Raw genomic sequence first — 24,813 nt, forward strand, 5'->3', positions numbered from 1 at the left:
CACAGTAGTGACGTATAGATCCATCCATCCATCCATCCATCCATTTTCTACCGCTTATCCTGTATTCAGGGTCGCGGGGGGGCTGGAGCCGATCCCAGCTGTCATTGGGGAAGGCAGGGTACACCCTGGACAGGTCGCCAGTCTATCACAGGGCTGACGTATAGATAAACAGTTTAAATAAATCTTAATTTCAGGCAACAAATATGACAGCACCAGAGAAAAGTGAGTCTTTTGCAGGTTTAAACATATTTTAATGATACAGAAGACCTTTCATTTTTGATGAAATTTCATGTGGCAATACATCAGTTCATTCTTTCCAAAGTGAAGCTATCTGAAGCTGCATACATTCCCCAAGTTTAACATCTGTTTTGTTTTCTCCTCAGTCTTTTAAACTCACACTTGACTCGAATAATTGATTGAATCATCAGTAAAAATGGATTCTCCTTCAGGTCAGTGCTGGTGCGTCGCTGATGGCAGTTCTCCGAGTACTCTTGAACGTGAACCACCAATGTACAAACATACACAAACATACAGAAAATTAGCAGCCTGATAACGTTTGGTTAAAAATATGAGTCATTCATGGGATGGTGTCCTCATTCGATCTAATTCTAAGATCTAAGATTTGTGTGTTCTTCCAATGTGGGCCAGAAAGAGACATGACCTTTGAATTGTTATGTAAAAAAGCAGCGAAGCAGCCGAGTAATCAATGGTACCATATCAAGTGAAGACTTACACTAGTGAAGGGTGGAACCTCTCATAAATATCATTAAACACAGAAATATCACAGACTGAGTAGTTCAGGCGAGATGCTGTCCCACAGTTCCTCTTTTGAAGACATGAGGAACTTTGTCCACTTTGTCCTCAGTCCTGATATCCTATATTCCTTTCACCAGCAAAGCAGCAACTGTGCTTGCGTGCTATCCAATAACGCTATAGATAATAACTCCGACAACGACGAGTACCACTATCACCCCGATGCCGATAAACACCAGTTTCATCTTCTTGTTCTCCCATCTCTTCTTCTGCTTCACCTGGTTGGCAGTCTTTTCAAAATGTTTACTCTGGGGAGAAAACACACACACACAGACAGAAGATGTCACATTACTTTACTACTTCATGGACACATGGAACACAACTTCTATAAAACTTCCAAAACCTATTAAAAAAACGGAAAAGCTATTTTGTAAATAATTCGTCAAGTGTTTTTTTAATTCAGTGTTTGTATTACCAATGGGCCTACGGTCTGTCTGGGGGTCAACAAGCAGCATGGCCAGTGTTACATCACACTGTTCAGCACTTATCACAGAACTACGAGAGTAAACTGAGATGTTAGCACAACGAAAGGATTCTCTTTGTGATAACATGAATAGTGAGCAAACAAACTAGGAAAGCAGCTCTCAAGCTGAAGTTCAGCACTCATAGAAGTTACGACAAACATTTAAAGCTGCATTTTTACACCAACAACGGATCAAATGACTACATGTTATATGAAAGGGGCAGCTATAAAGAGTTATCACATTGCCCCACTGGCCCGTGTCACATCACATTGTTGAGCATTTTTCCCAGAGAACTATAAGAGCAAACAGGCAGGCGACTACAATTGAAGCTCGACGAGGTCTTTGGATACACTTTGTGATAACGTGGATTCAGAACAAACCAGGAAATCAGCTGTAGACTGTGAAACATAAAGCTGCACCAATACATTGACTCCATGCAATGTGAAAGGTGTTGCTCGGAAACGCATACCCCATCCCCCGACTCTGCAGATCTCTTCAGCTTCCTTCAGCTCATTGGTTTGCATCATAGCCCACATTTGACTCTTGAGGTCCAGTCTCTCTCTCTCTCTGGTGACTTGTGTCGTGCTCAGCCGCATATTTCAGGCAGGAGATGTTGGAGAGCAAAACAGAGCGAATGAGGTCGGCGTACGCCGAAATGAGACTCTCTTGAACTTGAACAGACTAGCTCCACCCGGGACACGGGACACTTACCGAAACTAGAAGCAGCCGCACACGAACAACAAGTGCACCCAGAACCTGCTTCTAGCTTCGGACGCACATGTGATTTGATATCAATGCGCATATTTGAATGGCTTTTATTAGAGTTGTAGAGTAATTTTAGATCAAATAAACAACAGAGATTTTCACAAGGTTGAGTTACATTAACCGTTTCAACAACAATGGCAAAATATTGACTTAAGTTTAAGTTTGATCCTTAAGAACTTCAATGAGAGAGCTGCTTTCCTAGTTGGGCATAAAACCCTGCGATCCCAAAGTCCATCCGACTGGTTCTTGTATTGAAATGTCGGTTGTCTGCCTGTTTGCTTTTTTAGTTCTCTGATTGAACAATGGCCGACGGGCAATGTGGGAACGATGTGACCCGCTCGTCGACCCCCGGACGGACATTGGCCTCGTGGCATGTCCTGGACTCACTCTGCCGTACCCAGCGAGACCAGCTCGCTTCATTCATCTTAGGAAACAATAGGAAATACCTTTCTAAAAATAGCACCATAAAACACAATCAGGATGTAAATTGTACATTTGTTTTCCTCTCCAGCTCCACCTAAAAGGTATTTATAGACACCAATATGACATTTCCTACCTTTAATCCCTGGACGCCTTTGGAAAAGGAGTCTGTGGAGCCATCCTGCAACCCAGAGACTCGTTAACACTGATCACGCTGCTTACCTTTGCCAGCAACTGATCGGCCCGATCCTCCAGCTCGCCCAGTTTTCCAGATCTCTCATCAGCCTTGTTCAGGTTGTCCAGCATGATGCCCTTCACCTCCTCCACGTCCTCGTGGGCCTGCTGCAGGCGGTTCTTCCCATTCTCCTGGCCAATCAACACACACACACAACACGGTCATAAAAATAATCCCAAAATATTCTTAAAACTCTTTAAATGGTGAGCTAGACACTCGTGATCATATTTACGACTACTACGGAGAATAACCACGATCAGCTTATTGTGTGTGTTTTGAGGTGGCGTCCTACATCCCATCCCTAGGTGAGGCATCATGTGGATCCAATTACATTTTTTTTCAGGATTTATGTGCTTGTATTCTTTGAACTTTCCAGTAGCGAAAAGAAGGTTGATAACAAATCAGCGATTTTGGAAATGATGGAATTACATTTAATGTACATGTTAGTCCGTTAGAACGTTTTTTTTCTCTGCATGATGCCACTACAACCGTTCACATGAAGGTCAGTCTGCTGGTCATAGGGTGTACCACTCCACCAGTCAAATAGTTGTTCCGTGTCCTCTGTAGATCTGGAGGGAGTTTTGACACAAGGAAATAAGCCCTGATGATGTCATCAGGCGTGGGCATTCACCCGGCACGGAGAGTTTAATCAAAAAAATATGTTATTGGTTTCATTATGTGAAATGTAGGATCCAGAGCTTTCTTCATATTCGGGACCAAAAGTCAGGATACCTGTTGCTTTGACTTTGACTTTTGTTTGTTTTTTTCTCTCATGAGTTCTTCTGTACTTTCCCAGAGATCAGCCGTTCAATAGCAGTGCTGAAGGTTAAAGTATTGTTTGTTGTATTTTATTTTTTCTAATTTGTGCATCTTTTTGTTTTATCTTTCATTAGAATATGTATTCTGTAATTCCTTATGTTGTTGTGAGCACAATGAAACAACTTGTTGTCCAGACAGGCTTCCAGCAGAATAACAGATCAACCCTGTGTGCCTGATGCAGATCAGACTGGTTTGCTGTTTAATAAACACGGCAGCAGCCCTGCAGAGCATTTGACCTGATCCTGCTGTGACAAGTAGAGTGAAGCAAGCAAGAGTACAGAAAATGACAGCTGAAATCATCAATGTTCAAGCTTATTTTGGAAAACAATTATGCTTAGAAGTAACTTTAAAGTGAAGTAGAGCAGGTTTTGTGACATTATCCTCCACTACATCTGCTCGGATGGAAAATGCAGCCCAACCAGAGGGCAAAACATCAACAACTGGGCAACGGCTGAGCGATAATCAGCCTGGAGCAGGATATTTAGAGAGTAGTTTGACCTCAAAGCAGTTTGTATCCTGACAGGTTTCTCCTTCACCTTTGTCCTCTGAGCCACGAGAGGAAACCAGTATCTCACAAGTTGACAGCAACAGGAAACCGACAGATACAGCAAAACAAAAGTGCGCTCTCTGTGTCTTGATTTGTTTCATAATTCACCATCACTTCCTGTTAAAACCTACTGTATGCACATGAGTTGGCTGCAGGCTGAGAACAGCAAACGTCACAGCGGTGACTGATTGGAATGATTGATGGATATCCTGAAGGACCAGTCATCACATTTCTGGCCCAGCAAATAGCAGTTAAACAATAGTCTGTGTTTAAAATTCTGCCGTCTTAACACAGGAACTGCTGCCCATTCCAGTTCCCCTCCTTGCTTCCTTCCTTCCTTCCCTCACTCACTCCCTCTAGCCTGCATTAATGTACCTGGCATTATCCAGGGAAACCACACCCACCACAGGTTAAAGCATGTTCATGATAGTGTAGTAAGGTCCTCTAGCCTGTCTCGTTAGCTTATTATAATGATAATAACAACAACAATAATATCAATAATAATAATAAGGCTGTGTCTTTTTTAAGGAGAAATATGAGGGTTATTGGGATGTATCACATGCTGTTGTTGGTAACTGCAAAAATGTTTTATTTATTAATTATTATTTCATTCTTTAACTTTATATGCATATATATGTATAGGCCTATGTATATAAAAAACACACACATTTATCTAAGTGTATTATTATTTAAGATTCCCCTCAACCTGACACCGAACTCACGTGTTTCCAAAAACATTGTTTTTAAAGCAGTTGCATTATATTAGTGTGATTTTCCGGGTAGATGTTCGTCATCTCGGAGGGACAGCTGAGAGTTCAGCCTCCAGTCTCTCATGGGACTTTGCCCGCAGATCATGAAGGGTCAACACTTTTAAAGCATTCCACCAGACCTCCCCCTCTAATCGACCTCTAAGCCTTTATAACAACGCTATTCAGCCCATATGCGCGTGTATATATATATATATATATATATATATTTATAAATATAAATCACTCATATGGACTTTACTGACTTACCATGTCTGCGTGTCTTGCTGTATTTGTGTCGAGCCTGTCACCGGATCCGGTGCACTAAAGTGCGACTTGAGTCAACTTTAGAGAAAGGAAGCGCAGCATAACAGCGCTGCGGTGGAAACGTGTGTGAATGTTCTTCCTTCCAACCACAGCGACGTCGTCAGCTCGCTTCTGTCTGCGCAGCTCTCCGTCCTCTCGCCCCGCACTGAACTCGTCCCTGTCCTTTCACTTCTGTCGAGTAGCGGTGGCGGAACTTCGTCTTGCTGCCATCTAATTATGATGCGTTCACGGTCTTCCCGGAAAGTTTGCAATTACGAAAGGCGGTCACGTGACCCTACTGCGAACTCTGTAAAGTCCGCGTTTGGCAATTTGGTGAATCGCTTTCTGTTTTATCCCATGTCAATAATATCTTAAAATCAACTCCAACCACTCCCTGTCTTCCACGACTTCTAATTGGAGGTTGAGATTTCACAGAAATTAAATAAACATACATTGTTTATGATCCAAGACATGCAGGATGGGGATCAGTTCATTGATGACTCTAATGTCCCGTAGGTGTGCATGTGAGCGTGCATGGTTGTCTGTCTCTACAGACAAGATAGACTGGTTACCTGTCTGTCTCTACAGACAAGATAGACTGGTTACCTGTCTGTCTCCTACATGTCAGCCCTGTGATAGACTGGTTACCTGTCTGTCTCTACAGACAAGATAGACTGGTTACCTGTCTGTCTCTACAGACAAGATAGACTGGTTACCTGTCTGTCTCCTACATGTCAGCCCTGTGATAGACTGGTTACCTGTCTGTCTCTACATGTCTCCCTGTGATGGACTGGTTACCTGTCTGTCTCTACATGTCTACCTGTGATAGACTGGTTACCTGTCTGTCTCTACATGTCAGCCCTGTGATAGACTGGTTACCTGTCTGTCTCTTCATATCAGCCCTGTGATAGACTGGTTACCTGTCTGTCTCTACATGTCTACCTGTGATAGACTGGTTACCTGTCTGTCTCTACATGTCAGCCCTGTGATAGACTGGTTACCTGTCTGTCTCTACATGTCTCCCTGTGATAGACTGGTTACCTGTCTGTCTCTACATGTCGTCCCTGTGATAGACTGGTTACCTGTCTGTCTCTACATGTCAGCCCTGTGATAGACTTGTTACCTGTCTGTCTCTACATGTCAGCCCTGTGATAGACTGGTTACCTGTCTGTCTCTACATGTCTACCTGTGATAGACTGGTTACCTGTCTGTCTCTACATGTCAGCCCTGTGATAGACTTGTTACCTGTCTGTCTCTACATGTCAGCCCTGTGATAGACTGGTTACCTGTCTGTCTCTACATGTCATCCCTGTGATAGACTGGTTACCTGTCTGTCTCTACATGTTAGCCCTGTGATAGACTGGTTACCTGTCTGTCTCTACATGTCTACCTGTGATAGACTGGTTACCTGTCTGTCTCTACATGTCAGCCCTGTGATAGACTGGTTACCTGTCTGTCTCTACATGTCAGCCCTGTGATAGACTGGTTACCTGTCTGTCTCTACATGTCTACCTGTGATAGACTGGTTACCTGTCTGTCTCTACATGTCAGCCCTGTGATAGACTGGTTACCTGTCTGTCTCTACATGTCTCCCTGTGATAGACTGGTTACCTGTCTGTCTCTACATGTCTACCTGTGATAGACTGGTTACCTGTCTGTCTCTACATGTCTACCTGTGATAGACTGGTTACCTGTCTGTCTCTACATGTCAGCCCTGTGATAGACTGGTTACCTGTCTGTCTCTACATGTCATCCCTGTGATAGACTGGTTACCTGTCTGTCTCTACATGTCAGCCCTGTGATAGACTGGTTACCTGTCCGTCTCTACATGTCTCCCTGTGATAGACTGGTTACCTGTCTGTCTCTACATGTCATCCCTGTGATAGACTGGTTACCTGTCTGTCTCTACATGTCTCCCTGTGATAGACTGGTTACCTGTCTGTCTCTTCATGTCAGGTGGTCTTGCAATAAACCAGGGGCACCTGAATGCAGCAGCACTTCCCTTATCTCCTCATCCAGCAGGAAAACTAATAATAAGAGTAGAGCAGAAGCATCACAAGGCAAGGCAACTTTATTTGTAGGACCTTTCATACACAAGGCAGACTCAAAGTGCTTCACATCATAACATGTCATACAATAAAGTGAAAAAATAGAAGAATTAAAAGAAAATAAAGGCAAAATTAAAATGCATTACAGAAAGACAAGGAGAATAAAAATACATTTGCATTACAATGGATAATAAAAAGAACAGTATTAAAAGACATTAAAAGATTTAAAGCTATGGTGAACATAAACTTTTTCAGTCTAGTTTTAAAAGTGGTCGGAGTTGGGGCAAGTCTTAAGCCCACTGATATGCCTTCACCCTGTCCCCTGTCCGTGTCTGACACACCTCCTCTCTTCACATCTTTGTCATGGCGTGGACCTTAGACTATATTCTAGCAGGCCCACTTACTGCAGAACATTGTGTGCTTGGTCACTGAAGGGTGTTGCCTTCTTATGGGCTGTGCAGGATTTGAAGAAGGCGACTGCTGGTCCACCCTTGTGATGTATATGTGTAATACTCATACAATATCCCCACAGGGACTTACAGTGTGGCGAGGCACTAAGAAGTTTATATGACCTTATTGCACTTTATGGTAATTCATTCCCTCCTATAGACTTCTGTCTCATAGTTTTGACCTATCATTTTGGTATCTGTATAGAACGCTTTAACTTGAGTTTTTTCCCCCCATCGGACAGAAAACAATGGTGCACTACATGTTGTTTGTGGCTTAAAAACACGATACAGTGCAGCTACAGTCTGAGATGTGCTGGGTCACGTCAAGACCAGACACCCAACGTCTCCGTGGACTTCCTGGAGCAGGACAGCTCAGTAGAGGTGAAGACTACAAAGGCTCTTAATCATGACTGCTGAGTGTGTGTGTGTGTGTGTGTGTGTGTGTGTGTGTGTGTGTGTGTGTGTGTGTGTGTGTGTGTGTGTGCTGTGATAAGAAGCTGACAGGCAGACAACACAACTCCATTGTAGTTTGAACTTCTTCTGATTCATTCTTTACCAGCAGATCCCTTCACACCTCTGATTATGGAAAAGTCCAAACCCAGGAGAGGTCAAAACATAGTCAGATTGTAACAAGTTGCTGCAGGATTAAATCATAACGAATTGCCACACTTCTGGGCTACATTCTTGTAAACTTGTATCAAAGGCCACGGAAAAAGGAAGTAAACAAATAGAGGATCTAAAGCTGAAAATAGACAGAGTGTTTGATAGTAAAGGAATATAAGAAACAGGAAGTAGTGTTTCGTTGAGTTTGTTAAACGAAAACATTGGTTTAGTATATCACAAGTGGGAAAAAAAGCCTTTAAAAAATACAAGTATACAAAAATACAACATTTTAACTGGTGTATTTATCCTTTATGTATGCAGGGAGACCTTGTGATTTCTGATCATTGTATTCAAATATATTTCATTCTATTTCTTTTCCAGTAAACACAATGTTCCCAAAAAAGGATGTCCATCTTATCTGTGATATCCGCGATCATTTATTTCTTAACCTAAAGTAAAAGTTAGTTTTGTTGATTATTGGGATAATATTGTGAATTGCTGAAGCCCTGCAAATGCAAATGTTGTCTGTTTATTAAACTCTCAAAGGCTTGAGCTGATGTCCATGAAGTAAATGAAATCTCACTCAGAAAGATTTTCTTAAATCTTTGTACCCATACTATTTTACAGATGATTCTGTTCAATATCGTTTAAAGGTTGAACTGGGCTGCACGGTGGTGTAGTGGGTAGCACTGTTGCCTCACAGTGAGAGGATCCTGGGTTCGATTCCCGGGTCGGCCTGGGTTCCTTCTGTGTGGAGTTTGCATGTTCTCCCTGTGTGAGTGGGTTCTCTCCGGGTTCTCCGGCTTCCTCCCACAGTCCAAAGACATGCAGGATGGGGATAGGTTCATTGATTACTCTAAATTGCCCGTAGGTGTGAATGTGAGTGTCAATGGTTGTCTGTCTCTACATGTCGGCCCTGTGATAGACTGGTTACCTGTCTGTCTCTACATGTCGGCCCTGTGATAGACTGGTTACCTGTCTGTCTCTACATGTCGGCCCTGTGATAGACTGGTTACCTGTCTGTCTCTACATGTCGGCCCTGTGATAGACTGGCGACCTGTCCAGGGTGAACCCTGCCTTCGCCCAATGACAGCCTGGATCGGCTCCAGCCCCCCCGTGACCCTGAATACAGGATAAGCGGTAGACGATGGAGGGATGCTGAGCAGCAAATGGGCTCAGAGCAATGAGGGATATGAAACTAGATACAGAACTTGAAGGGAGGACACCAAAGTGCTGTGGGAATCTGTGTGTGTGATTGTCATGTCTAATGGATTTTCCATTGAGGTATTTGGTTGGAGTTTTAATTGAGACCAATAATAAAGACAAAAGCCTAAATGTATATCTAAAAGATCCATCACTGAGGTGTTCGCAGAGATGAGTTATCATGTTGGTGGTTGTTATTCTCAGAAGTACGTAATACTACGGCTCTTTCATAGTGAACACTAAGGGAATGTGACCCAGTGAACAAAGCACTCTGCATCGCCCACACATCACGTAATCAGAGGGAAGCAGGAAACAAATGTTATCATGGCAACATGTAGTCTACACAATATTACACTACTCTGTGTGACTCTACTTCTACCACCCATACGACTAGTACTACTAATAATACTGTACTACTAGTACTTCTACTACGGTATTATTGGTACAGTGCAATAGTTTAGTGCATCATATAATATATTTTATAATGTTAGAGCTGGCTAAGAGTTTGTTATCGTATAGTATGATATAGCAGTATTATGGGGTAGTAATATATCTTAATACCTTAATATCATAGTATATACTGGTATAAACATTTGTTGTAATGTGTATTCTGCTGTAGTCTGCTGCAGTATAGTATATTATAGTATAATATAGTGTAGTTTAGTCAGCTGTAGTATAATATAGTATAATATAGTCTAGTCAGCTGTAATATAGTCTGCTGCAGTATAGAACAATATAGTATAATATAGTGTAGTATAGTCTGCTGGAGTATAGTATAGTGTAATATAGTGTAGTAGTAGTATATGGTATTATAGATAGCATAGTATTGTACATTATAGTATATAATAGTATAGTTATGTAGTGCAGTAATTGTTGTAGTATACTATACAATATTATAGCATACTATACCATACAGTTGTATACGATTGTATATCATAGTATAGTACAGTGAAGAGTAATGTAGGACTTTACCCTACTATATCATATAATAGTACACATACATACAATTCATGAATCAGAATCAGAATTAAAATCAGAATAAAAAGAGTGAGGAAGAAGAGAGATGACATTGGGCGAAGGCAGGGTACACTCTGGACAGGACGCCAGTACCAATAGTATATTAAAATAATTTGCTATATTCAGACGATTAATCAGCAATTTCAACCCGAATGTGTGAACATTCACCTTGTTTGCTTGCATCAGGTTCTTATATACCTCCAAGTCATGTTTAGTCTCTATTGCATCATCAAGTGAACGTATAATCACATCTGGGATATAGTATTTAGCGTTTGGCTACGTGAGGCAGCACGTGAGGCTCCGTCAGGTCAGAGCTGCTGGGGTCAGAGACCCGGCCAACAAAAGGCTTCTTCAGGGAAAAAGCTACACAAATACAAAGGCCATATTCAGCATGCTGACCAGCCTCCCTTCACATCACGGTCTAATCCTTGTCCATGGACGGCAGACTCACATCCGCATGACTACAACAGTCTGAGTCCAGGCTGAGTTCCCATCAGTGACAAACGGCCTTTCACTGGATCTTTTTGTTTGTGTTGGTCTAAGAGGCTGTTGTTCCAAAACCAGATCAGGCCTTTTGTCATGGACATAACACCTTAATATTCTAGTCACCACTTGCTGACTAAACAACACATTCAGGAGTCCACTGTGGTTGACTCAACTGGAGAGGAAAGCCTGTTCCAACACGTTCAGCACGTTCAGCCTGGCTTAGTTTGGGTTTAATTGTTCTACTGACGGTTTGCTTTGAATGCATGTTGGACTGTTTGATTTGTCTGGTGGGCAAATCAAACATAGAGATATTTGACGAACAACATATATCAGTAAATAGCCCTTTTTTAAAATAAAAATCTCTCTTTATATGAAAACAGATGTGTGCACAGTGAAGGCCTCCTGGCCAGCAGCCTCAGCAGCTGGGCCTGGTTTGTTAGTATACCACCCTTTTTTCTTGCTGCATTCTTCACAGTCCTCAAGATTATATGACCCACTTTTGTTTTAACATTTGAAAAGTGTAACATTGGTGTGGTGGAGAGTATACGCACCTTTTACTGGTGGTTTACAGTATACCCGCCTATCAGCCAGAAAGCCACTGGAATATATAGGAGAGTATACCCACTTCCTCCTCTGTAACCTATCTACCTAACAGTACACCCACCTCATTAACGACCACTACACCACTGGATTACGGTACTTCAAATACCCCACAAATATTTGGTTGCTTCGCGTTGTTGTATTTGTACCACTAAAGCCTGTGAACAACGTGAAGAGAAATGAGAAAGTGTGAGAGAGCTGCCCTTCATACTTTCACCAAGAGGCGAGAAGCTGCAGGGAATCCCCCTCGGATCAGTCGGACTCTCTGTCTCCATCTCGTGGCAGCTCAACACACCGCAAAGACGGAAACGTAAATGCTTTTAATGACAGATCAGAGCATTGAAATCATTAAATAACACTCGTGATGGGAGAGCTGCTACAGCTAGAGCAGCAGAACTGAAAATGATCCACACAAGGATGAGATGAGTATCGGGGTGTGGAAAAACCAGTTCAACTCCAGAAGCATACAGGAAGCAAATACAGCTTTCACTTTGTACACAAATGAAACATAAAATACTAGCTTCTAAAAGAACAGATACAACACATTTTTGCATAATATACATAAAGATGAGATTATTTGGCTATTAACACTTCATAATGGGGACCAACTTTGACCACTGGTAAGCTGTAACAGCAGAGTTGGTGCTCCAGTCCTGCATTGTGAAAATGTGTTATATAATGTCATTAATATGTGATTTCTGAGGGCCTATTGGCTGTCACGGAGCCAGCGGGGAGAGCCACAGAGGGGCTGTAAGTGATCTCTCTCAGGCTGATCCTCCATCACTAGAACACATGGGCCTCAAACATCTGACCCCGGTGTTTATTGAATCAACGTTTCGAAGCCATCTGGGAACGTGTGGAGCTCTGCTGCTTGTTTTCTCTCACTGCCCTCCGTCTACTCTGCTTCAGTGACCTCTGCTGCTCCACAGCAGACAGCCGAGTCAAACCCGGCAGGATCTCTGCTAAAGACACACAACGATGCCCCACAATCCTCCAACGTCTCAGCTATCGCAACCGATGAACCTTTTAGAGACGTCTTTAGATTTATTTAGGATTGTATGATACACATCATTGGTTCTATGCATATCTGTCTGTTTATAGCTGATCTTCTGAGCTTCTGTTTCACTACTTTAAACTAACATCATTCCAACCAGGACTTAAAGCATCCTCACTAAGACCTCGTAGTTCATATTATGTTCATTGGAAACCTTTTACATGTCAACACATATCTTTTGCAGCGGACTGTGGGGCTTCTTCTCATGTTCAACTGTTTTCTTATAATGTACTATTTTCAGGAAGAGATTGACCTGATGTAAACTACAAGGGACATCACAGATCACTGAGAAAGAAAAGAAATGGGATATATTCCTTACATCCCAATTACTTTTATATTTTACAAAAAGATGATCAAATCATGTGTGGATTTCAGACTAATCTACAGACAACTCCGCTAAATGTTAAACTCATTGCCACGAGCCAAAATGTGTTTTATGTATCCATCTTGCATATTCCTGCCATAAATCATAGCCTTAAAGTTACCTTTGATCATGCTTTAGATTATAGCCCACAAATGACAGTATACAAAAATATTTATTTTAAAACATATTCAAAAAACAACAACAGTAGCATGTGTTTATGGCTTGGTGGTGGGAGTGACTGGAAGCACAGGGGCACTGACAGGGATGACTCCGGTGGCCAGCAGGATGATGATGAGGAGGATGATGAGAACTATAACCACGATGACCACGGTCAGCTTCATGTTCTTCCACCGGTAGGTGCGACACACTTTCCGAGACGTGTGTTTCAAGCGCTGAGCCTGTGCAGGGAGGGAGACGGGACATTAAAGCAACATTATTCCTGCACACCGCTCCACTTTCCCTTCCAGAAAACAGACCTCCAAACTTAAGCATATGTTAAATGTGCAATGTGTAAGATCTGGCCAGAGTTTTAGTTTAAAAGAGCAAACAACAGAATGTTAAAAGGGTTACACAGCTCTCCATGGTCTTGAATATGGGATGGTGTCTTCCGTAGACCGCATATACAGTAAGAAGTGGATGTAGTCATGGCGACGTCACCCATTGGTTTCAGGACTACGATTCTGAAGTCTCGAGTACGCCATTTTGGCCATTGTCATCTTGGATTTTTGCAACCAGAGAAAGGAAGTGACCATATAAGGACTGTCTGGCTCCATCTGGCTTCTGGTGTGACACCCTGACTGCTTTATTGTCTTTTTGAGTCTAAATGGACCATAATGTACTAAATGGACATCATGCTGTATTGAAGAAGACTTGAAACTAGAGACTAACATGTTTACTGAGACAATAAATCAAGTCAGAAATTTGGTCATTTTCTCCAAGAATTCCATGCCAGACTTCTTTTTACAACTGGAGGAGTCGCCCCCTGATGGCCAGTAGAGAGAATGCAAGTTTAAGGCACTTGATTAAAAATACTCCAAAAAATAACCCTCTTTCTGTGGACTGACCCCTAATTCCATTTCCTCTGATTTGGCGAGGAGGTCGGCCCCCTTTTCTCCTCGTTCAATGATTCGTTCCACGTTCTCCTGCATCTGCTTTTTGACTCCATCTACTTGATCCTTCAAGGCCTCAATCTGGTCCTGAGGTGCTGGTTCTGTCGCTCCTTCCTTCTCCTGGGATGAGAGAAGTTGACAAAATGATATTTCAAATGAAAGACCAGGATTCCAGGATCACAGCAGTAGCTTTCTAGCTAACAATATTGAGAGAGAGATAGTCTCGTAGCTCGTCAAGTTGAATCAAATGATGTCATTCATAGTTTCAATACAAGCCTCCCGTATCTTGTCCTTCTTCCAGGCCTCCCTTACTGAGTCTGTATCATTCTGGTTCCGTGACATACCGTAACAATTAGACACCGCCCTGTTATTTATGGCGTGATTGTTTACAAACTATCTCAGGCTGCAAGCTATTTCTTCATCCTGGGGAGCATGAGCACGCAAGAAAACGTCACAATCAGAAGAAACTAAAAGAAAAGTGAAGCTGGGAGCAGCAATGTGTGCTCTGCTGTAACGGCTGAAAGGTGTTCATCAAGGAAAGATGAACAAGCTGGGTAACAGCAGATTGAGCCCCGATGAATGGCATTCAGAGAGTAGTCTGATCTCAGAGCAGTTTGTATTATATAAGAGCTTTCGCCTTCACCTTTGCCCTCCGACTCATGAGAGGAAGTCAGAAGTTGACGTACATTTACCGACAATATCTATTTCTGAATAATAATTTGTCCCCGCCCCCACTGGCCCATGGCAGCACAGATTAAGACGGGTCAGAGCACGTTTTTAAAAAGCATTCTACAAAGACAAACGTTCCCCTGTCCCCTATAAACATGAGCCTGAACTCACCATGTCTGTCTCGTCTCTTGCTGCGATCGTGTTAAGCCTGTCACATGATCATATGACATGGTTGCAGAGCTTCCTGAAAGACAGGTTGGAGGCATCATCTTAGTAGCAGGTGAAACAAACAACCAATGAAATGAACCAGAATCACAACAAGGATGTAATACCATCTAAAGAATATTAAAGGAAAAAATGTACTTCAGAAGACAGCTTCAGATGTAGGAATTTGGTTTTCTCGTCTTCTCTCCGTTTTCCCATTGGTTTCAAACCATGAACTGTATATGAGAAGTGGAGGTAGTCATCATGATGTCACCTGTTGGTTTGTGGAATACGGTTTTGAAGCCTCGAGTTGGCATTTTTGGCGGTCAACATCTTGACACTTTTGCAACCAGTGAAGGAAGTGACCATATTTGGACTACAGAGGAGTGACGGGTGGATCCGACGAACACAAGCAGCAGAGCGGCACCCGAGCAGCAACCTTCCTGGATCTGGATCCATCTGGATTCTGGTGTGAAGCTGTTAACAAAGTCAGACTTAAATAGAAACACATATTTGGATTGTTGTCGTGTTGTTGTTTATGGTCGATGTACACCAAAGATTTAAGGAGCAACTGCCATACAGCAAAATCCGAAAGTGCAGGAGTAGAAAGAAAGTTTACAAGTTTAGCAATTGGCTAAATAAAAAAGAGAAGTGAGGCAGGTTTACATCGTCTCCTGTGGTTGAGATAAACACAACAGTGGGAATTATCTGGTTGGGTGACATTAAAGCATCACAGAAGAGGGACAACGAGGTGATATCACTAAAATACCGAAAACAGAGGAAAAGGATGTCGAAAATGTGACGGAAATATTGCGTTGCACACGTTACGTTACAGTCTGCTCACCGCTCCACACAGATGTGGATGGAAAGTTACATCAGGGATTTCAAAACACTTTAAATTATAAAAAGTTTCTTAAAGTCGCTACAGATTGCAAAATAAAAATAGTTTTACAAGCTCATTGCATGTCGGACTGTGGCAGTCTAATGAAGTGTTGATCACAATCAGTCAGAACTTTTGCCAACTGTCAACAGTCAAGTTGCCTTGTGGGTAACGTCGGCACCAGGCTTTGACAACGGCAAAAAAATACCTCTGGTTCTGCTGCAACAACCTTAATACTTTGTTTTAGACGGTCCATCACAATCCAACTATGTTGGAGGAGTACTGCTTCATCGGCAGAGGTTCAGATCTTTGCAAAAAATGTGAAAAACTTGCCAAGTATTCCCAACGTGTTTCCATCTTCAGCATGAAAACTACCAGGTCCATATGTAGTTCTCCTGAGACTGATATGAGGATATGATCAGTTCAATACTGTTCACAGAAAACTGGCCTCTGATCGCATTGTTGTTTTTAATATCAGGGACTTAAACACTAGCCGATGCTCTTTCTGTTTGTGGGAAAAAACATGTTATGCAGTGTTGTGTAATTATTCCCAGACCATCTGGGGCTCTGTGAGAGGACGGAGGAGAAAGAAGCCGGTCCTGGAACCTTAGAAGAGTTTAGGCTAAAGTTAGTGTCATGCTCTTTGTTAGATTTGGGGAGCAACAGTTCACGCTTTGCATGATAAACATGAAATAATTTAAGCGTATATTGAGATCCTTTTGTTTTAATACAAGTCAGCTGGAAAATGTGAAAAGTCATCCAGAGATGGCGTTTTTTAACCCCCTTATCTTTCAGTGACAGTCATCGTTTCATCATAGCCATGACAAGCTGGTTTTTCTACTTCTGTCTGAATTCAAGGACCTGTTGCTTCAAAAATGATAAAGAAATGTCTTCGTATGCCACCGCTTCACATGCGTAGCAACAGTAACTAAGGGGAGGCCCCAAAATGCTTTTCTGTGATGATGATTAAAGTAGAATGTATTCTAAATTTATTAATTAATGATGGTTACAATAAAGCATCACCTCTGACCTAACGTTACTTCCTCTAGTTTCATATTGGCTGGACTCTCTATCTCCATCTTGTGGCCCTTTAACAAACAGCAAAAGGAGGGGGACACCATCACAGCAGAGCAGAGGTAAATACAATTTATTTCATATCAGACCATTAAAAACCATTAAATACCACCAGTCATCAGAATAAGGCCCTTGAGACATCTACGCAACAAACATTCAGGTACATCACAGGTCAGCTGAGCAGGACGCTCCACTGTTGACAAAGTGAATTCAACGAGACAAAAGTTCAGAGTGACAGCAGTCACTGAACTGTACCGTTTCATGATCAACCAGACTGGATGAACTGTTAATACAGATAATCAAAGGTTCATTTTTGATTAAAAAATAGAACATGAATGACATACAGCATTCAATAAATAGCTTCTAAAAGAACACTTAACGCGTTGGTCAAAGGCTGTTGCTAATATACATGAAGGTGAGACGATGTTGACTATTTACACTTTATAGTGGGTTATTTTGACCTCTTTGAAGCTAAACTGGTACCGTAACAGCAGGCAACACACTGACTCTTTGCTCCAAGGTTGCATTCTAGGTTTTCCTAGTGGGAAGCTGTATTTGCTGACAAGAACCAGCAGAGGGAGCCATGGATAGGCTGTAAACCTTTAACTGACCAAACTCCATGCTTTTAAACTGCAACATTTCTAGAGTTAAAACACGGTGAGGGGAAACAGATCCTTCTGCAGAGTACACATCTACAATGGTGTGTCATGTTCCCTTCCTAAGGACAGAAACAAACAGTAGAAACAAACAAAACAAATCACATAATTGCAAACGCTCCATCTCAAACTGCAGTCACATCAAAGTCCCATGTACACTTGAAGATGTTGGAGCCATGCAGGCCCAGCTCACTGTTTTCACTCAGTACAGTTCAACAGTTACATTTATGCAGAATTGTTTTATAAGCTGTGCACAATAACAAACATCTCAAACATGAGCTCTCAATGGCAATAGGGAGCCAATTATAATATTTCCAAATAACTAAAGCAGTGCCAAGTGTATACATTCAATAAACTATATATATATACTGATAACTACTGACAGATTATTTCTATGGGTGATTAGTTGTTCTAGATTGTCTGACTGCAAAGAAAGTGGAAGCACTTTGAAAGGAATTAAGCCCACACATGGTAACATACATATCCAATACAGAATTCAGCCATTCATCAAGTAAAGTGTCACCTTAAAATTTGTTTGTCAGTGTCAGCAAAAACATGTCACCGGATTTCTTTTAGAAACTGCATTTCATTGTTTAAAACTATACAAACTGCCCTTTGTGCATGAAAGTGATACCGAGTTAAGTGAACAGACATGAACAATGCTAGTAAGAAATCCACATTCAGAATTTCCATCCACACACTTTAAAGGGACGCTCTCTTTGCCAGGATGAATTAACCGTTAATGGTGGTGAACAGGGGATGTGCTGCTGCTGGCAAGTGAACACCTCAGACATTCCTGACACTTTTGTTACATTTCTCCCAAATAAAAAAAAAAGCTACTGCGGAATTTCAAAAACATGTGCCATTCAGGTTCCGTCCTTGAATTCCTATATAAGGAAATTACCAATAGAAACTATCTCAGGAGTAATCAAGGTTTCACCAGAGGGTAGCTATTTGCTCGAGTCTATATATTACTTTGTATACTGTGCAATAGGAATGTGTCTGTTTATGATCCATGATGTGTGTTTATGGTTTTGGTTTTGTGGTAGGATTGACTAAAGGAGGCACAGGGGCACCGACAGGGATGACTCCGGTGGCCAGCAGGACGATGATGAGGATGATGATGACGACGACAATCACGATGACCACGACCAGCTTGACGTTTTTCCACCAGTAGGTACGAGCCACTTTCTGAGACGTCTGCTTGAAGTGCTGAGCCTGAGCAGGGAGGAGACCAGACAAGACACTGAAGCCACATGCATTTTTGACAAATTGGTCCAGTTGTCTGCACTATGTGCGAGTGCCCAGTTGATTTTTTTTTCTGGTTTTGAAGCCTCGAGTTCGGCATTGTTACAGTTGCCATTTTGGAACTTTTGCAACCAGGGGAGGAAGTGACCATATTTGGACTGTGGAGAAGCGACGGGTGGATCCGACAAACCCAAGCAGCAGAGTGACACAATAAATAATAACTAAATAAATCAAATGAGTAGTTGGCTCATTTTCTCATAGACTTCCAAGCAATCAGACTTATTTTTGAAACCAGAAGTCGCCACCTGATGGCCAGTAGAGAGAATGCAAGTTTAAGGTACTTTGGCTTCACTTTTCAGAATTGGAGAGTTCTGCCTGGATCTAAACAATCAGTCTCTCCCTGAGGGAGAAACCACTCAGTGCACTACATCACTTGTACCGCACAATGTACTTACCAGCATTAGCTTTAGCATACCTAGCTGGCTAGGAAACTTAGTTATGTTCCATACACAAATGTCATATTATCTTGTTTTATTGTGTGACGCTTTATCAGCTGGGAAGTGGTTGGTTCAACCTGTTCTTTTCTTGTTATGACAAAATCAAAATGTCTGCCATGAAGCTCTAAACAGCCTTTGCAGAGAGACCTTTAGATCTCAACCCTGTTGGGTTAATAGACTTAATGAGGTCCAGCTGGAACAATGCCTTATGAAAAAGTGCTCAATGCAAAATTGACTTTAGAGAAAGACAAAGGCCACACTTTGTCAGATTCATTTAAGTTCTGTAATGTCTTGAATGTGACTGACTGACCCGTTATACTGGTTAACTTGATGATTATCACTAAAGTTATTGCTTACCAACCTCTTTATTTACCACTTCACTGTACACCATCATGTGGGCATATAGTCCACATCTCAACCCACTTTCACACAAATCAAAGGCAAAGCATGAACTCCTGTGGTAAGACTCACCCCTGCTTGCAGGTCCTCTGACTTGCCCATGAGGTCATCCAGTCTCTCTCCTCGAGCCAGGATCCGGTCCACATTCTGGGTCATGATGTCTTTCACTCCATCTACCTGATCCTTCAAGGTCTGCACCTTGTCCTGCGGCTCCGCCACTATTCCGCCTCGTTCCTGGGATGGGACAGGAGAAGGTCATTTTTAATCAGTGCAAAAAAAGACAAAGTGACATTAGATGCAAAAACTTGACATGAAGAGGCATTTGTCACTTCTATTTCATTTCTGGATAATGACAGACAGATTCACTTTACTAGTTTGTCTCTGCAGCTCAGCACTGACATGGCTCTTGTATGACATCTTGTTGTCAACAGTTCTTGATACTGTGTGTAGGGGAGACTACTGTCGTCAGAGACAGGTTGAGGCAGTGGATAAGCAACTAACATCTTAGCTCGTCTGCTTCTTGACAACATGTGGAGTAGGCATGGGACAATATGTAAATATCACTATTATCCTGGTCATAATAGTTGTGATTCACGATATCCCCATAGTCATCAAAATATGCTTAAAACTCTTAAAAGTATACTGGTATTACTTTACATATATTGTTAAGAAACAAATAAGTGCATTGTGCCATAGAGAAGACACGCACAAACCTTTTGAACCTTAATTCATTTATTGAAATTATTTTTGTATACTGTATTTTTCTTCCCCACTTCTCTACTATGATAAACTAGGCAGCTTTTCCAAGTGACTCATGACCATTTTCACAATTATCCCAATAATGAAAATTCACCACGATCAACTCACTGAGTGTTTTATGTATTCTGATCTGTGATACAATCTTATTTCGCCCCATCCTTAATGTGGAGAACTTGAAGTTTTTTGTTTTTTTTCAGGCATAGCCACCTTTTTATTAGCAGTGGACAGATAGGAAAGACAGGAGAGAGAGGAGGGGTGTGACATGCAGCAAAGGACCTCTGGCCGGGATTCGAACCAGGGTCGGCTGCGTATGCGTATGTGTGTACCTGGCCACCTGCGCGCCAGAACTTCAAGGTTTAACCCTTCGATCAATTCCTTTTTCATATACACTAAATTGCCAAAAGTATTCGCTCACCTGCCTTGACTCGCATATGAATTTAAGTGACATTGATTCTTAATCCATAGGGTTTAATATGACGTAGGCAACCGACAAACCCAGACCCGTCTATCAGATTGCCAGATGGAGAAGCGTGATTGGTCACTCCAGAGAACGTCTCCACTGCTCTAGAGTTCAGTGGCGGCGTGCTTTACACCACTGCATCCAATGCTTTGCATTGCACTTGCTGATGTATGGCTTGGATGCAGCTGATCGCCATGGAAACCCATTCCATGAAGCTCTCTACACTGTTCTTGAGCTAATCTGAAGGCCACATGAAGTTTGGAGGTCTGTAGCGATTGACTCTGCAGAAAGTTGGTGACCTCTGTGCACTCAGCATCCGCTGACCCCGCTACGTGGTCTACCACTTCTTGGCTGAGTTACTGTCGTTCCCAATCTCTTCCACTTTGTTCTAATCCCACTGACAGTTGACTGTGGAATATTTAGGAGGGAGGACATTTCACGACTGGACTTGTTGCACAGGTGGCATCCGATCACAGTACCATGCTGGAACTCACTGAGAGTGACCCATTCTTTCACACAGTCTGCATGCCTAGGTGCTGCTTTTACACACCTGTGGCCATGGAAGTGATTGGAACACCTGATTTATATTATTTGGATGGGGAAGTGAATACTGTTGAAAATATAGTGTACTGCCTCTAGGTCACACAATTATAAAATATGAATGTCTCACAATAATGAAATCAAAGTGATTGTCCTTTTAAATCTGTTCTCCAGACACATATTTACCATAAGGTCTTTAATTGTAATTTATGCATTTGCTCCTATCCCCTAGTGACTGGGTTCATCTCTCTGACACCAGTAGAAGTCAATCAAGCATTAGACTGTGAAAGAATACAACTCAAATGAACTACAACCAGTCTTGTATTTACAGGCAATAATATACATGACGACAACTGGTGGTGGCTTTGAGAGTCCTTTCAGTCTCTTGGGCTGCTGCACATGTCAGCACAGCCTGCTGACCATCAAACCATCTGTGCATTCCAACACCCATACTACCTAGTATACCAGAGAAAGAGTTAGTATGTCCCAATACATATACATAGTATGTCAAACATACCACGACGTCCTATGGCATCTGGTCACATTTTGCAGTATGAAAGCCCAGCATGCCTTTCTGGCTATTCTGACCCACAGTCCACTGCACAGTGCATATATGAGCAAGAGGGTCAAAGTTCAAGCTGCAGCATTGTGACAAAGTAGTCCGTCTCGACTGAATGCACATGAATGCCACAGTAACGTCATCGTAAGCAAGCTGCAGTATGTTGGAAAAGTAAAAAAGTATGTGATGTGGAACAGCATGTCTGAAATCACCAAGAAGATAAGCTGGGATCTTACACAGTTGCAGGTCTGATTTCAAAAAGCAAACGTGTGTGTGTGTGTGTGTGTGTGTGTGTGTGTGTGTGTGTGATGTGACTTCCACGTCCCCTAAGCCACCACCTGACTGGAAACAAAACCGTCTCCAGGAAACAGCAGGTTTTCTTGCTGCTCTCACCTCCTCATCTCTCTATTCCTTTCATCTTTCCATCAACTATCCCTTTCTTCATATTTTACTGCCCTTTCCTGCTATTTTATTGTTTTTGGTCCATTATTTCTTTGATTTAACCATTCACTTCTTTGTTCTATTAATCATTTATTTCCTCCACTCTTCATTTTCTTTTGGACTCGTGTTTTTTTTTGCAGCAGCATCTAATTCACGTCTCAAATAATCACTTTTACTGAATTGCTTCTATGTAGCTGCTGTTTATCATCCACAATTTGTGTTGTTAAGTCAGATTTTTCTTTTTTTTTTATGGATGCAATTGATCTATTTCGGCATTCTAATTATATGCCTTGCTGTGTGTCCTGGTTACCTCTGTTTTTACTGAGCTGCCACAAAGGACCCTCTCTCCTTTCCCTGTACCAGTGCTAGTAGTTCAGTGAGGCTCACTGAATGGCCGACAGCTATCAAGTATCAACATTCACAGAAAGAGGGAGACAGAAACGTGCCCAATAGCCAGCACAAGACGTTCATGCAGTGACTGCATGAAGCTACCTATTCAAATATTTGGACTGTTGTAAGCCTTGTAGAAGAAAACATACATGTGTTCCTCTGCTGTGCACTCTCCCAGTAAAATTTGACAACTCAAACAAAAGCCTAACGATTCTGTAATAAATACTTGTCTGATACACACAGAAAAGGGATGATACATAAGAAAGTGATATCTAAAATGTGAATGAGTTAAATTAAATATTTCCTGTTAAAATATTTGACTGTGGCTGTAAATGCAAATATTGTTTGTGGTGGTAGGCCACAGTAAATCCTCACCGCTCTCTTCCTCATCTCATGTGGAACAACCCTTATCTGTAGGGCAGACACTGGACGGATTTGCCTTTTATCAAAGCACCCAAACAAATCCTGTTGGTTTAGCTCTGAACAGCTGAGTCAGGTTGAGTTCAAATCTTTGCCAGGACTTCCAAAGAGAGGGAAGGCAATGTTTCAAAAGCTCAGAAGTGACTATTTAGCAGAGAAAGCAACATTTATATGTCAACAGCCTCCAACAGTCAGACCCCACAGTCCCTCAGTGGACAAGGCCTGTGTTAGGATGGCTATCAGCTGTTTACAACAGGGTGAAAAGACACAGTTTCGCAAGTCCTCATGAGTATTAATAACTAAAACAAAAATCCTTAAATGTACTGCTTGAAGATCCTGGGACTTCCTATAGTTAAATTAAACAAAGTTAGCTATTTTAAACTACCTGGACATGGAGTTAAAGCTTTCTTTATTATGGAGCTTCAAATATATTTAAGAATAACATACATGCGAAAGCTATGCTATTACATGACCGGGGCTATCTAAGTAGCTAATCTAAGTTAGCAAGCAGGGAGCTCAAGATGTACAAGTTGACATTTTACTTTAAAAACGTGTAGAGACAAAGTGTGGCGATGAGGAGATGTCATGAGCCATACTGTTGGTTTAACAGTTGGTACGGTCGGACAGCGTTAAATTGACATATATTTGAGTGGAGTTTGACTACATGAGCCAGACTCAACCGACAACCAGTAAAGGTAGAGTCGTGGATTTGAAATGCATGCGGAAAAAGACCGTTTTATCGTTAAATTACGGAAATTAAAAACCTGACCATACGTAAAAACGGATCAAAAGTGCCTGCCATAGCTTGAGTGAAACCAGCAAAAGCATAATTCCGTGATAAAACAACGAACAGAATTTCCATCTAGGACTGTGTGCTTTTTGGCATTGAGCGTAATTAGGCCATTTTGTCAGCATACTTCCTCTCCCAACAACGAGAAGTTAACGCTCTGACTCACCTAACTAACTTTCAGACGAGGTAAGACGGTTTAAAGTGGAATATAATGTAAAGTATCAGGAAATACACCTGTTGCACGTCGTGTCTGCCATTAACGCGGTGAGAGCGGAGAGGCTTTCTAAACAACAGAACAGCTCCGACCATTATTATCTCTTACCGGATCGTTGTCCATCTTGTTGGAAGCAATACCCCTTGACCGCAACGCGGATGGATCAACTTTCTTTAAGGTTGGCAATGTTATTTAAAACCTTTTTAAATACTCGACAGTTTGATGCTCCGCCACAGCAAATACGCTTCCTCCTCTCTTTAACTTCCTGGTTGTTTGTGTTTTCCCTCAAACTGAATTCCTCCGCTTCGCCCGTCAACCAGCATTTCCCGCCCATATTTACCAAAATAAAACACTTTTCGGAAGTTTCTTTTCAGAAACGTTGCAATGGTTATCAAAACGATGACAGTTATAATTACATACTTTTCAGGGACACGTTATCGAACGTTTTGCCGTATTTAGCCGCCATATCAACATTGACTGTAAACACCAAGACAATATATTGGCCTGAATGTTTGTAGTCTACATAATTAAGGCTCCAAAGAATGCCATTGATTCAGCAAATAAA

General features: G+C 41.9%; 3 protein-coding genes across 3 annotated transcripts; all 3 read right to left on the minus strand.

Moving 5' to 3' along the window:
* Positions 1-229: 229 nt before the first annotated feature.
* vamp5 (vesicle-associated membrane protein 5) lies at positions 230-5,352 on the minus strand. The gene is made up of 3 exons (XM_084024258.1): positions 5,080-5,352; positions 2,685-2,828; positions 230-1,061 (listed from the first exon to the last, which is right to left on the minus strand). Exons 1-3 carry the CDS (start codon positions 5,080-5,082, stop codon positions 918-920), a joined length of 291 nt encoding a protein of 96 aa, XP_083880384.1. The 5' UTR covers positions 5,083-5,352; the 3' UTR covers positions 230-917.
* A 7,740-nt stretch (positions 5,353-13,092) lies between these two features.
* Positions 13,093-15,019, minus strand: LOC311023196 (vesicle-associated membrane protein 8-like). The gene is made up of 3 exons (XM_084024898.1): positions 14,889-15,019; positions 14,004-14,168; positions 13,093-13,337 (listed from the first exon to the last, which is right to left on the minus strand). Exons 1-3 carry the CDS (start codon positions 14,889-14,891, stop codon positions 13,155-13,157), a joined length of 351 nt encoding a protein of 116 aa, XP_083881024.1. The 5' UTR covers positions 14,892-15,019; the 3' UTR covers positions 13,093-13,154.
* Positions 15,020-16,932: 1,913 nt separating this feature from the next.
* On the minus strand, positions 16,933-24,520 carry LOC311023194 (vesicle-associated membrane protein 8-like). The gene is made up of 3 exons (XM_084024896.1): positions 24,357-24,520; positions 19,748-19,909; positions 16,933-18,749 (listed from the first exon to the last, which is right to left on the minus strand). The coding sequence occupies exons 1-3, from the start codon at positions 24,369-24,371 to the stop codon at positions 18,558-18,560; spliced, it is 369 nt and encodes a 122-aa protein (XP_083881022.1). The 5' UTR covers positions 24,372-24,520; the 3' UTR covers positions 16,933-18,557.
* Positions 24,521-24,813: the final 293 nt, after the last annotated feature.

Source organism: Eutrigla gurnardus (assembly GCF_963514095.1).
Source record: "Eutrigla gurnardus genome assembly, chromosome: 13".
Taxonomy (NCBI): domain Eukaryota; kingdom Metazoa; phylum Chordata; class Actinopteri; order Perciformes; family Triglidae; genus Eutrigla; species Eutrigla gurnardus.

What these genes read in the sequence shown, in the direction of transcription:
- LOC311023196 (XM_084024898.1), bottom strand. An exon ending in CAGAGGAAATGGAATTAGGG is followed by an intron (nt 13,338 to 14,003) that starts GTCAGTCCACAG and finishes CTCCCTGCACAG; the next exon opens with GCTCAGCGCTTGAAACACAC.
- LOC311023194 (XM_084024896.1), bottom strand. An exon ending in CAGAGGACCTGCAAGCAGGG is followed by an intron (nt 18,750 to 19,747) that starts GTGAGTCTTACC and finishes CTCCCTGCTCAG; the next exon opens with GCTCAGCACTTCAAGCAGAC.
- vamp5 (XM_084024258.1), bottom strand. An exon ending in CCGATCAGTTGCTGGCAAAG is followed by an intron (nt 1,062 to 2,684) that starts GTAAGCAGCGTG and finishes TTTTCTCCCCAG; the next exon opens with AGTAAACATTTTGAAAAGAC.